Source organism: Mauremys mutica, chromosome 1, assembly GCF_020497125.1.
Source record: "Mauremys mutica isolate MM-2020 ecotype Southern chromosome 1, ASM2049712v1, whole genome shotgun sequence".
NCBI classification, from domain to species: Eukaryota; Metazoa; Chordata; order Testudines; family Geoemydidae; genus Mauremys; species Mauremys mutica.
This window is the reverse complement of record NC_059072.1, coordinates 262,693,789-262,706,342: the sequence shown is the minus strand read 5'-3', so window position 1 is coordinate 262,706,342 and position 12,554 is coordinate 262,693,789. Positions and strand designations below refer to the sequence as shown.

Sequence of the window (12,554 nt, the reverse complement as noted above, 5' to 3'; positions counted from 1 at the left end):
GGCAAACCGCGGCCAGTGGGAGCCGCGATCGGCCGAACCTGCGGACACGGCAGGTAAACAAACTGGCCCAGCCTGCCAGGGTGCTAAAGGCTGCCGATCCCTGCTATAGTGCCTATCTGAAAACTAATTACAGGTAAAATTTTCAATAATACCAGAGTCATTGGCTTTCAGCAAGACTTGGGTTCCTAAACATAGCATATGGTGTTTCACAAAGCAGAGGGACTAATGGTAGTGCAACACAGGGGATCAGCATGTGAGTCCAAATGGTTATATTTAGGCTTATAAGTCTTACTGGAAATCACTGAAAGTTAAGTCACTTTTGAAAATGGTACTTTTTAAATTTTGCCCCACATCTTTAGACTATTTTTTCCTCATTGGAGAAGGTGAATTCTTTCTTCTCCATTCTATGTAATATGCCCAACCTCCAGCCATGACTCCTCGTCAAGATATCTTGAATGCAGCTCCCACTTGCCATATTGTGCATAGCCACTGTAGGCTGTTTTAGAACACTGCAGTACTCACAATGTCTGCTGGCATAGGAGATAAGGTATAACCATTGCGATTCAAATGCCAAACCGTTGTGTTGCCCTACCATTAGTGTTTATGCTTTCTAGAAACTTCATCTAGAAGTTGGGTATTTTCTATTGTGACTACTGTAGGGTTAAATGAGTATATTGGAACACTGTCTTTTCTCAATAGGTTGATAAAGCTTATGACTACCTCATTCAAAATTCATCATTCACAAGTAACATAGGTTTTACTGTTACTGTTGGAAACAACCGTGGAATCTACCTCAGAGATCCTGTCCAGATAGCTGCACCTTCTGACCGAGGGGTTGGCATAGAACCTGTTTTTCCTGAGAATACAGGTAGGGAAGAAGCTGGTTATATAAACATTTTTAGGAATGTTGTGTAAATTCGATGAGGACTTGGGTCTAAAGATCACACAATTAAGTAACACATGGAAACAATACTGTATGTTTAAATGAAAAAAAATATGATGATGTGAGTTACGTCATGTATCTATATTATAAAAAAACTGCTACTCTTAATTATAGTTTGAATCAAGGTGGCTTTTCCATTCTAAACCCTTGGTTTTAGTCTCTGCTTTTTCAGTTTCATTTGGAGGGTGAAGTCCTTCATGTTTTTAACTCGTGTGTCTTTATTTTAGAGAAATTTGAAATGAAATATACCAAGTGTTTTAAATGAACATGGGGAAAATATTCAAAATGTTTTAAAATTTCCTCTGACTTGAATAATCTGTGTGAATTTAAAACTTCAATTTTTGCATCTTATGTAGCCCTCTATGGAATGTATACTTTTTCAAAGGTGAAAGCACTTAGTTGAGAAATAACTAATTCCTGGACATGGCCTCTTGTGGCCACAAACTTTCAGGGTCAAAGTTATATATAAAGGACTTACACTTCCATCAGTTCTTTTTCTGTGATCAGTAGTTGCAGAAGTCCTTTTAAAAAAGTTTTTAAATCAGATTTCTAGCTTTTTCTTTTAACACTTATAGTTAAGTTAGGGTAGCCTTGGGATTTTAGTATTGGTGTGTGCCGTAGTGCACTTAAATCATGATTCAATACTTGGATCTTTTGATGCCTGGATTCAGGAGGTATATATTTTGCCCTTCATCATCTCTCAATTGTGTCCAGCCCAAGTGTCTTTTCTGTTTTAAGGGGAGTCGTCCATATCAATACATAGTTTATTGTTTTACAGAATGTAGTTTTATACCCTGAGACATGGCTTTTGTAAGAGTAAATATATTCAGTCTGCAAATTTGCCTCTGTTTAATCTCTAAAGAATTTTGTTGCTCTTTTTTACTTTGTAATTTAGTAAGTGTTTTCCTTCTAGTTTCAAGGGTAAATCACCTTGATTGGCTCATTTGGGTGCCTTTTAAAATTGGTTTCCGAGAATAAAGCACACTGTTTTGAATTTGGTTCTGTGTGGGCATTTATACCTGGAACAGTTGCCTCCCTTAATTTGGTACAAGTTGTCTGACTTGTACGCTCAAGAGTCCTGTATGTTACTGCCACACTTTGAGCTGCTTTCAGATTCCTCACTATTTATCTGTATATTTTGTTGCCTAAGTCTCACAAGAGGAGGCTCTCCTCTAGAAGACTGGGGGATGGTAAATAATGAAGAGGATGGGTCACTAATACAGAGCATTCTGGATTGCTTGCTAAACTGGGCAGTTGATATGCGTTTTAATATGGCCAATGTAAGGTCATATATTTAGGAACAAAGAATATAGACTATATTTACAGGGTGAGGGACTCTGTCCTGTGAAGCAGTGACTCTGAAAAAGACTTGGTGGTAGCAGTAACTAATCAGCTGAGCATGAGCTCACAGTGCAATGCTTTGATGAAAAGAGCTAGGCAATCCTTGGATATATAAATGGGAATATTGACTAGGAGTAGGGAAGTGATTTTTACCTTGCTATTTGGCAGTAGTGTGACTGCTGTTGGAACACTCTCTCCAGTTCTGTCACGTATAAACTTCAGGAAGGATGCTGAAAAATTGGAGTGTTCAGAGAAAAGCCATGAAAATGATTAGCAGGGGTTCTCAAACTTCATTGCACCACGACTCCTTTTTGACAACAAAAGTTACTACACCACTGCAGGAGGAGGGACCAAAGCTTGAGCCTTGCCACCCTGGGTGGGGTGGGGGGCAGAGCCAGGGTGGCAGTGCAATTGAAACAACTTAACCCAGGGGTGGGTCAAGTCCATCACTGGCAACTTTTAATCAGGTTTGGATGTTTTTCTGCTTCAAACTGAAACGAATTCAGGGAAGTCCTAAGGTCTGAGGTGGGACTAGATGATTTACAGAGGTTCTTAAATCTATGAAAACCAGTTTAACCCTTGCTTAAATTGGTTTAGTTTAATTCAGTAATTCACCAATACAAGCTTTAACGTTAATTTAGTTAAACCTCATGTAACTTTTCTACAATAGACAAGCCTCTAGATTCTGGAGCATAGATAACTGCATCCAAAAGAGGGACTGGCTTGCTGAGCCACAGCAAGATTGTTTACCATTAGGACTTTCTTATTTTATCCTTCTCTGCTTCATACAGGACTGTTTCCAAGATACAGGTATAAACCACAGTTTAACAAAATAAAGGCCAATATTTTTAATTTGGCAGATTTCTAAGATAAATGCTCAACATGTTGCATCTAGTAGTGATTAGAAGGAAGCATTCTTCTTTCTCATTGTTCTGTTAATCGCTGAAGGTCCGGTTTGAAACCTGTCACTGGGAAGTGTTCCTTTCAGAAGTTTGAGTATCAGTGTTTTCATAACTTATTTCATACAAATTTGGATATAGTACAATTCTTAAATATTGAATAGTTCTGTTAACTTGATGAGAACTAAAAGATCAAAGTATGTTTAGGGCTGTGATTTTTTGTTACAGAATCCGTGACTTCCAGAGACCTCTGTGATTTGAGCCCATGGTCCCTGGGAGTTGCAGGGTCCCCCCGCCACCTGTGGTGGCTGGGGACTCTGAGCTCCCAGTCACAGCAGGTACAGGGGGGTGCCCCGGGAACTCCCCATTTTGTCATACATATTTTTAGTAAAAGTCACGAATAGGTCACGGACTTTCATGAATTTTTCTTAATTGCCTGTGACCTCTCTGTGACTTTTACTAAAACAGTGTGACAAAATCTTAGCCTTAGTTATGTTAGATCTGATGTCACAGCATGGTGAATGCACTGATTTTGCTCTGCAGTGGTGGACCTGAAAAAGAGGAGTGGGGAAGGAAAACTCCTATTTCTGCATTTAGGCTAGGTCTGCCCAGGGAACTAGGGGTGTCATTCCCAGCTTGAGTAGACGTATTTGCACTAGCTGTCATGGAGGTAGCATGCTAAAAATAGTGGAGTCATAGTAGCATGGGCAGTGATGGCATGGGTTAGCTGTGCCAAGTACAAACCTGACTGAACCTCATGTAATTGGGGGGACAAGCCTGTGCTGCCGTTGCTTCTTTGGCTACTGTTTGCATGCTAGCTCAGCGAGAGCTGAGTATCACAGCCCCAGCTCCAAATATAGACATAACTTCAGATCATGGGTGAAGTCATTTAAAAAAAAATTGTCACTATTTTACTTAATGGTTATGAGAATTTCATTGAGGGTGGGTAGGAGGAAGGGTTTCCAGCTTAGAGCACCAGAATTCACTCATGGTGATGGTGCTGCCTATCCAAGAGAAACAGTAACCATTTTTGTCTGAGGGAGTGCATCCCATTATCAAGTAAAACCTCTTTTTTTTGTTTTTGAAAGATCATGTTCAGTGGCACTTCTAACAATAAAAGCAGCTTCTTTAAAGGTTTCGAGGAGTGGGTTCCCACCGGTAATAGTAGGGTATGTACACATGAGTGGGAATATAATTTTTTTTTTGTTACAGTGGCACCTAAACATTTTGTTTGGATTATTGTATTAAAAGTTTAAAAATTGCATCTTGTTTCAGAAAACACCAAAAGAATCTCTCTTCAGCTTCATTTAGCTTTAACTTCAAATGCGGCGTGGGTTCAGTGTCCCAGTCATTTAGAACTCATGAACCAATGTAGGCATATAAATGTACGTGTGGACCCACGTGGTCTGAGAGAAGGACTACACTACACAGAGGTATGAAAGTACTTCCTTTTGTTTATAAATGGATTTGCTGTCTCCCTTTCCTGTGGTCATTTTCATTTAACTTTTAGAAATCATTTTTCTAGTAGATTATAGCATCCAAAGCTTTTAATGTATTTTACTTTCTCCTGTCCTGGGTAGCAAATGCTGTTGCACAATTAGTTTATTTAAAACAGGAAAAACTGTGGTTTCATGTAAGAAAAAAGTAAACCATGTTCTTTACCTTGCCCCCTATTTCTGCAAAATTTCGTAATACTGACACAAAGCAATTACATTTTTTGCAGACTAGTAAGTGTAGATTTTTTTTTTAACATTTCAGATCATTTTTCCAATTAGCTCTTGTAATTTATTACTACAAGAGCCTTACCATAGCTGTTCAGTGTGTCTTAACTCTAAATATTTATAACTTAAATGTTTTTTCTTAGATTTTTAAAATAAAATTAAGCATTTTTATCTCTTCTTGAAATATCTGAACCTCTGAGGGTATGTCTACACAGCAAATAAACCCCTGCAGCTGGTGTGGTCAGCTGACTCGGGCTCATGGACTCAGGCTGCAGGGCTGTGAAATTGCTCTGTAGATGTTCTGGGGGCAGGAGGGATCCCAGAGTATGCCCAGCACAAGTGTCTGTGCAGCAATGTTTAGCCCCACAGCTAGAGCCCAAGTTAGCTGATCTGGGCCAGCCATTGCCATGCTCAGGCTTTTTTATTCCAATGTAGATGTGCCCTGTGTGGCTAATACTTCACTGTAGGTGGAGAAGGATAGTGAAGATTGGCGTTCAAAGTGTGTCTTATTGAATTAAATGGGGAGGCTGTTTTCAATTCAGATGTTCTGCTATTCTCTTGTCTTCTCTGTTCTCTCCTTCATTTTTGCCCCATTGATCCTTTTAAAAATAGTTTAATATCCCCCCAAAAGAGTCCAAAACTTAGAATAGCACTAAAAGGTCTCCATTGCATTGCAGTTGGAATCCTCAAATGTTGGTGCAACAACAAAAATAACTTTCCTTGTTAGAAAAAAACATTTCAGGTTTTTAGAACAATTATAAAAAAAACTAAGATCTCTGATTGCACTGCAGTAGCAGTGAAGAAATTTGTCAAACGGTCTGGAAACCAACTAGTATGGTTTCAGTTACGCTGATATTTAAGGCTGGGACTTAAGCAATGTTGATTAATTGTGTCTCAAAAAAATAAAGATGTGGAGAGCAATAATAGAAATGTAAGTGTTGGAGGGTGCAGAATTGAGAGTGAACACAAGGCAGCGGTGTAGGAAGAGGTCTAAGCTGCAATTAGTCCCTACTTAACCAAGTAACTAAACTTGATATATGTGATTGTGTCAGTGCAGAAACCTATGAAAAATTATGGGATTCTGAATGTACTAGTTAAAAACATTTTTAAAAGTTGAACTTTTTAAAAAAAGTATTAATTCTTAAACTGGTGGTACTTAAATGTTTTTCTCATGTGACAGTGATTAAAGCCTCTTCAACCTGTAGCCCCTCTAAGTTCATTGAGCAATAATGATATGGAATCAAAATACTCCACAGCCAATCTATAGAAGCTCACCCAGGTCATATTACATCATTTTTAAATTGCTTTAGAACATGATGCTGTGTAACTACTTAAATAACAACATCTTGATTAATTTGTCAGGTGTGTGGTTATGATATAGCAGCGCCTAATGCAGGCCCTTTGTTCCGAGTTCCAATAACTCTTATTATACCAGCAAGGTCAGTGAACATTTACTTTTTTTTCTTTTTTACTCCCGTGCATGGCTACATAAATACCTGAGTATGATGTATTGTCCTAGTTGCTTTCTTGGGTCTTTCAGGCAGTTCTGGTTTCAGGTGTCTCAATATCCAAGCCAATATAAATCCTCTGCCAGAAGGAATAGTGCAAACTGCCCCCATCCTGAATACAGAGATGGCCACAGAGAGAGAGAAGCTGAGTTAATGTAAATGTAATGCCATTGTCCTCACTCAGTGGTACTGCATAAAGATTGGGTACTGATGAGTCACAAGCTGATTTATAATGTATTGATGGAACACCATGAGTCACCAAAATCCTAAAGCCAATGTTGCCTGTTAACATGGTGTATCTAGCTCCTGTTGGAAATGGGATGAGCTCATGTCTGACAAAAACTAGCTGTCATGAATTACTATGACCAGTGCTGATGGGCTCTGAAGAGACTCTGGTCATAAAGATGTACTTTCCATGCAATAATAGTGAAGCACATTGTTATGGAACACAGGTTCCCTTTGAAATAAGCAGGGGTGCAAGCAAGGGGCATCATGATCCAAAGTGACACATGTCCCATGGTCCTATCCGTATTTGAGCCATGGGGATTTTAAACTCACTAGCTGCAATTTTTATTTCTAAAAAGATTATTCAGTTTTAAAGTTATTAAACTTTAAAATTATATTCACAGAATAGATGAATCTTCACACTATGACCTTTCATATACTGATGTGCATTTTAAGCCTGGTCAAATCCGAAGACACTTCATTGAAGTTCCTCAAGGAGCTACATGGGCTGGTAAGGAAAATTAAAAATACAAATTTATCTGTCTTTCAAACAGGCAGTACTCCCAGATTTCAATGGGAGCATTATGAGTAAGACTTGAGGATTAGATCAACGAATTATTTGTGAAATGCTTTTTTTTTTTTTTTTTTTAAAGCTCCTTTGCGGGGTTGGGGGGGAGTTTGTCTTTTTATATTGTCTAGCACACAGGAACTCTAATTCTGATTGGGTTTGTGGCACTACAAGAAAAAATTACTAAATAATAAATGGGTATATTTGCATCACTGATGGAAAGTGTGTGTGTATAATACTATAATTGACCCTGGTTTGTCTGGCTTAAAACCATGTAGGAACATGATGTTACAGGGGATATGCCAGTGTGACAGATTTTTGTTACCAATCTGCCTGGGCCACAGTTGATCAAGCTGGGACCACAGGATCTTTTTTGGGAGGAGACAAATTTTAAAGCTTTATTGATAAAATAAAATAACAGCAGAGTGTGCTGGGACCGTTCTCACATCACTCAGGGGAAGAATGAAAGTCTTAATGCCCCCAGGCCCTAACCCACTTTCATACTCACACACGCACTACCCAGACTTGGCCAGGTCTGGGTATAATGTCAGAAGAAAAGAAGGGGAAGGCGGACGGGAGTGCTGTCCTGGGCCCAGGGCGTCCAGGAATCCGCTGCGTTCTCCAAATTGCTCCAGCTCTTAGGAGGGTTTTAAGTCCTGGGCTTCTTTGGAGGTGTTTTCGTCCAGAGCCCTCTGTTCCTGGTGCTCCTGGTCCCAGTCCAAACATGCTTGCTTTGGTCTCTTTCCCTTTCCCAAAACATCTTAGCTTCATGGACGCCTGGCTGACTCCTACTCTTGTTGTCTCGTCTGTGTTTTCAGCCTCTGCAGCCCTCGGCTGGTTTTGCTGTCCTGCAGGTGCAAGGTCTGTGTAGTTTCTCACGGTCGCTTGAGCAGCTTTCACTCCTCCTCCTCCCTCACCCCCTGGTCTTTCTCCGCTGTCAGCCAAATCTTGGTCCATATTGTTCATATTTTGAACAATGATCAAAAAAATGCCAATGAAAACTAACTTTCTTTTGTGAATTTCTTGCCTCATTTCTAACCAACTACAAAATAACTTGAGTAAGAGGCTAGGCAGCATAAAGAGGAATATGACACATGAATAAAAATGGCTGTGACACATCTCTTTATTGTTTGTTTCTAGACTTCCCAGCCCGAGCCTGAGTCTGCTGACCTGGGCCGACCATGCTACACATCTTTTATTCCAATGTAGTCACACCCATAGGCACTTGTGTGCTGAATAATAACTGTTTTTTTTTTGTTTGTTTATTTGTTTTTTAAATGTGGAGTCATTTTCTTTTTCTTGTCAGGCTAAAATTTTTTTCTCTAAACATTTTCCATTCTTATTAGCTTTTTCGGCTACTGAAATTAAGCTTTGTTTTGAAAGTTTTTTCTTTAATCTAGAAGTTACAGTATGTTCCTGCTCAACTGATGTGACTGCCAAGTTTGTTCTTCATGCGGTTCAACTAGTGAAACAAAAAGCATACAGAAGCCATGAGTTCTATAAATTCTCATCCTTACCAGAAAAAGGATCAGTGACTGAAGCGTTTCCTGTCTTAGTAAGTTAATTTGAATTTCAATATCCATATGTACAAAAATTAACAGTAAATCATGAAAGAAAATTGGCTTTGTTGAGGTGTTATTCAGAGAACTCAAAGAAGCACGGTATAGCAGGGCCTGGATTTAGTTGGAATTATTATGTTGAATTAGTTTAAAATTAATGCACTATATTTCCATTCTTTCACTAGTCGTCTTAATTACTCCATATTTTATCACTTTGTTATTAAAACTGAACATAAGCGAATTTGGTGTTTTCAGTTGCTGGATTAATTTATTAAATTATTAATGTATTAAAGAAGCCAGATTGGTAATCCAAAATCAGATTGTTTGAAGAACAGGCACAGTAGAGGCAGTGATAATGCAAGATTCCTCCTGTTGCCACATGCCTCAGCCATGACCTGGACATCATATCAACCGTTCATGCTCTGTGTCCATTCAGTCCTTAGCCTCTTTGAAAATGCCATAGAACTGTACCTAAATTATGGAACTCTTGCAAGAGAGAGTGAAGACTGTGGACCTCACTGCTTTCAAAACTAAATATTCATTTCTTCATTTTAGCTTTCCCTCAGTGAATTCTACATATAGATAGGCAACAGTCTCTCCGTCTTCTGTAAACTAATCACATAGTTTTTCCTGCAAGCTGGGAAAGAAGGAAGAAGTATTATTTAAATGTATTTTTATTTAAAACCTGTGTATATAGAAAAATGCTGCACCTATCTCTGGAGTGTTGTGTTCATTTTTGGTCATAGCTAGGATATCAGACATGATTTATTGGCATTGTCTTGCATTTGCAGGACAAGCATAGTGTCCTGGCCAATTCTGTGTAAACTTTGGATTACTGGCATAATTGGAGTACATTTGAACTGCGTGCAAATTCCTTTGTTCTTATGAATTTATTTTTAGGGTGGGTGGGGCATGAGAATGGAAGGTGAGGGTCTGAATATGTCTAACTTTTGTCTTTTCTATTATCCAGGGCGGAAAAACCATTGAATTTTGTATTGCTCGTTGGTGGGCAAGCCTTAGTGACGTCAGCATTGATTACACAATTTCCTTCCATGGCATAGTTTGTGCTACTCCTCAGCTAAACATAGTGAGTTTTTTCATATTTTAGTTTCTATTGATCAGTTTGAGAAATTCTTTGATGATGAAAAGATTGTTAAATGCATCTTTGAAGAAAATTCAGACTATACGTGTAGCTGAGAGATATGTCAGTGATTAATAATTCTTAAATGCACAGTAATAGGAACAGGAACCCACAGAAGTACAAAAAAGCTTGGATTACAAAGTATATAAAAAATTTAAAACATTTCTGAGAAACGTGATCTTTTTTGCTATGTTCATCCACTAAACTTCCAAGTATTTACAGGAAATAATGGTCTAGGACGCAGTTTTTCAAACGTAAATACCTAAAGTAGCAATGAGCTTAAATTACAGCAAGGAAAGTTTAGGTTGGACATTAGGACAAACTTCCTAATTATCGGGGTAGTTAAGCACTAGAATAAATTGCCTAGGGAAGTTGTGGAATCTCTGTCATTCAAAGTTTTTAAGAGCAGCTTAGATAAACACCTGGCAGGAATAGTCTAGAATTATAATACTCAGTCCTGCCTTGGGTGTGGGGGACTGGACTGGAAGTCCTATTGAGTTCCCTTCTACTCCTACACTTCTATGATTCTATTCTGACGAAAGGCCAGTAATGGGTTACAATTTTTTATATGTATTTATAAATAAAGCTGGGAACCAAGTTAACCATTAAACACTTTTTTTTTAAGCATGCTTCAGAAGGCATTGTCCGTTTTGATGTTCAGTCCACACTGAAATATGAAGATATTGCTCCTTGCATAAATCTGAAAAGCTGGGTCCAAACGCTCAGGTACAGTTGCTGTTTTGGGGACTTTGTTGAAAATTGTCTAATTTTTCAAAGTTACTTAGCATGTAATTAAAATAGTAATTCTGAAAATAAACATGAATTAACAGTAAAATGAATAAGTTTGGGTATGTCTATACTACCCGCTGGATCGGCGGGCAGCAATTGACCCAGCAGGGGTTGATTTATCTCATCTAGTCTAGATGCGATAAATCGACCCCCGAGTGCTCTCTCGTTGACTTCTGTACTCCGCCGCCGTGAGAGGCGCAGGCAGAGTTGATGGGGGAGAGGCAGAAGTTGACTCACCACAGTGAAGACACCGCGGTGAGTAGATCTAAGTACGTCAACTTCAGCTACGTGAATAACGTAGCTGAAATTGCATAACTTAGATCGTCCCTTCCCCTCCCCGCCTCAGTGCATACCAGGCCTTTTCCAAACTTTAACCATTTGGACTGAAAATGTCCATGCCGTTTTCTGCTTCAGGCTGACTTTAAAAAAAAATGAACCTGAACAGTGCAGCTGTTCCAGAGAACAAGGCAAGGTGAAAAAACATGTTCTGCAATGTATGTTTGTTTTTTAACACTCTGGAAACTTTTTGCTTGGGAATCCGTAGTGCCATTGTGCTTTGGAGCAAGAACTTGAAATTTGGCAGGGGATAGCCTTTACTGTTCCTGTAAAAATCTACCCAAATTTGGCCAAGTTACAAGCCTTTCAGAAAATGTATTTACCCATGCTCAACCTTTGTAGGGTTTAGTAGCTAAAATCTCTGAAGATTCAATTCTCACTGAGCATGTTCCAGCACCTCAGAATGTCTAGTGCTGACCAGACTGCCCGTGTGTCACACAGCAATTGAGCATGTTCCATCCCAGGGTTAGCAGGACGTGCTAGGACTTTCTTTATAATGGCAGCTCCAGGTTACTTCAGGCCAGAGTAGGGCGGGAGTCTGGAACTGAGCAGGGATACTGGCTCTCCTGTGTTCAGTGGCTCTGCCTAATGGTGCCTAGAAAGACTTCTCATCCTAATCACATTTGCCATGTCCAGCCAGTCCTAGTCTCCTCTTCTGGGCTCCTTGTCCGAGTCCCAGTGAGGATGAAGAGGAAGCCACCTGACTCAAATGCATAAGGGACTAGAACTGAATAGGGGGAGAGGAAAAGGAGTAGATAGGGACAGGAATCCTGGTGAGACTGGGGCTGGCGGGAGGAGGAATAGAAACTGTTACTAGGATCCCGAAGCGGTTAGGGACTCAAACTAGTTGAGCGAGAAGATTAGAACTGAAAGCTTAAGAGATTGTTGGGGAAGGAATCTGGAACTGGGAAACAGTTGGTGGGATGGAGGAGAAACACTGAGATTGGATGAGGAGCTGGGTGGGAGGGGGAGAGACTGGGACTGGCTGGACAATAAAACTGAGAACCGGGGGGAGAAGAGGGCAAATGGCAGAGGAAGAGAGGGGAGATCTGATGAGTTGTGAAGTGGGTGAGGGAGAAACTGTGACTGATTAGGACAAGGAACCGGGGTGAAAAAATAGCACGTGATCAATCATGTCATTGAAGACTGTATTATAATGCATGCGAGTTTCTGTTTAGGTAAAGTGTTTAGGAAAACTGTTCCTGAAACTTGCTGCTGTGTTTAATTGCAGACCAGTGAGCGCTAAAATAAAACCTTTAGGATCCAGAGATGTTTTGCCAAATAATCGGCAACTATATGAGATGATTTTGACATACAACTTTCATCAAGTAAGTTTTAATTGGTTCTTTAACACTTTTTTAAACTTCATATCTCTAGAACTTTTTTGTGAATTTCCTAACAAAAGGGGTAGGATGTGCTGGATCACAGAATTTTGGGGTGTTTCTGTAGCTGATGCCAGTTGTAATGCAAACTGCGAGAACAGGGATTCTAATTAATCATAAATTGGAAGGATTGTTTAAGTTT

General features: G+C 39.5%; 1 protein-coding gene across 3 annotated transcripts in view; it reads left to right on the top strand.

Annotated features, from left to right (window-relative positions):
- TPP2 (tripeptidyl peptidase 2) overlaps positions 1–12,554 on the top strand; it is a 76,574-nt gene that overhangs the window by 29,690 nt on the left and 34,330 nt on the right. For all 3 annotated transcript variants that reach the window (XM_045008589.1, XM_045008571.1, XM_045008580.1), the window contains exons 13-20: positions 700–868; positions 4,459–4,616; positions 6,267–6,343; positions 7,042–7,148; positions 8,606–8,760; positions 9,735–9,851; positions 10,531–10,631; positions 12,262–12,358. In XM_045008589.1, coding sequence (XP_044864524.1) covers positions 700–868; positions 4,459–4,616; positions 6,267–6,343; positions 7,042–7,148; positions 8,606–8,760; positions 9,735–9,851; positions 10,531–10,631; positions 12,262–12,358 — 981 coding nt within the window. The remainder of the gene's footprint in view (positions 1–699; positions 869–4,458; positions 4,617–6,266; positions 6,344–7,041; positions 7,149–8,605; positions 8,761–9,734; positions 9,852–10,530; positions 10,632–12,261; positions 12,359–12,554) is intronic.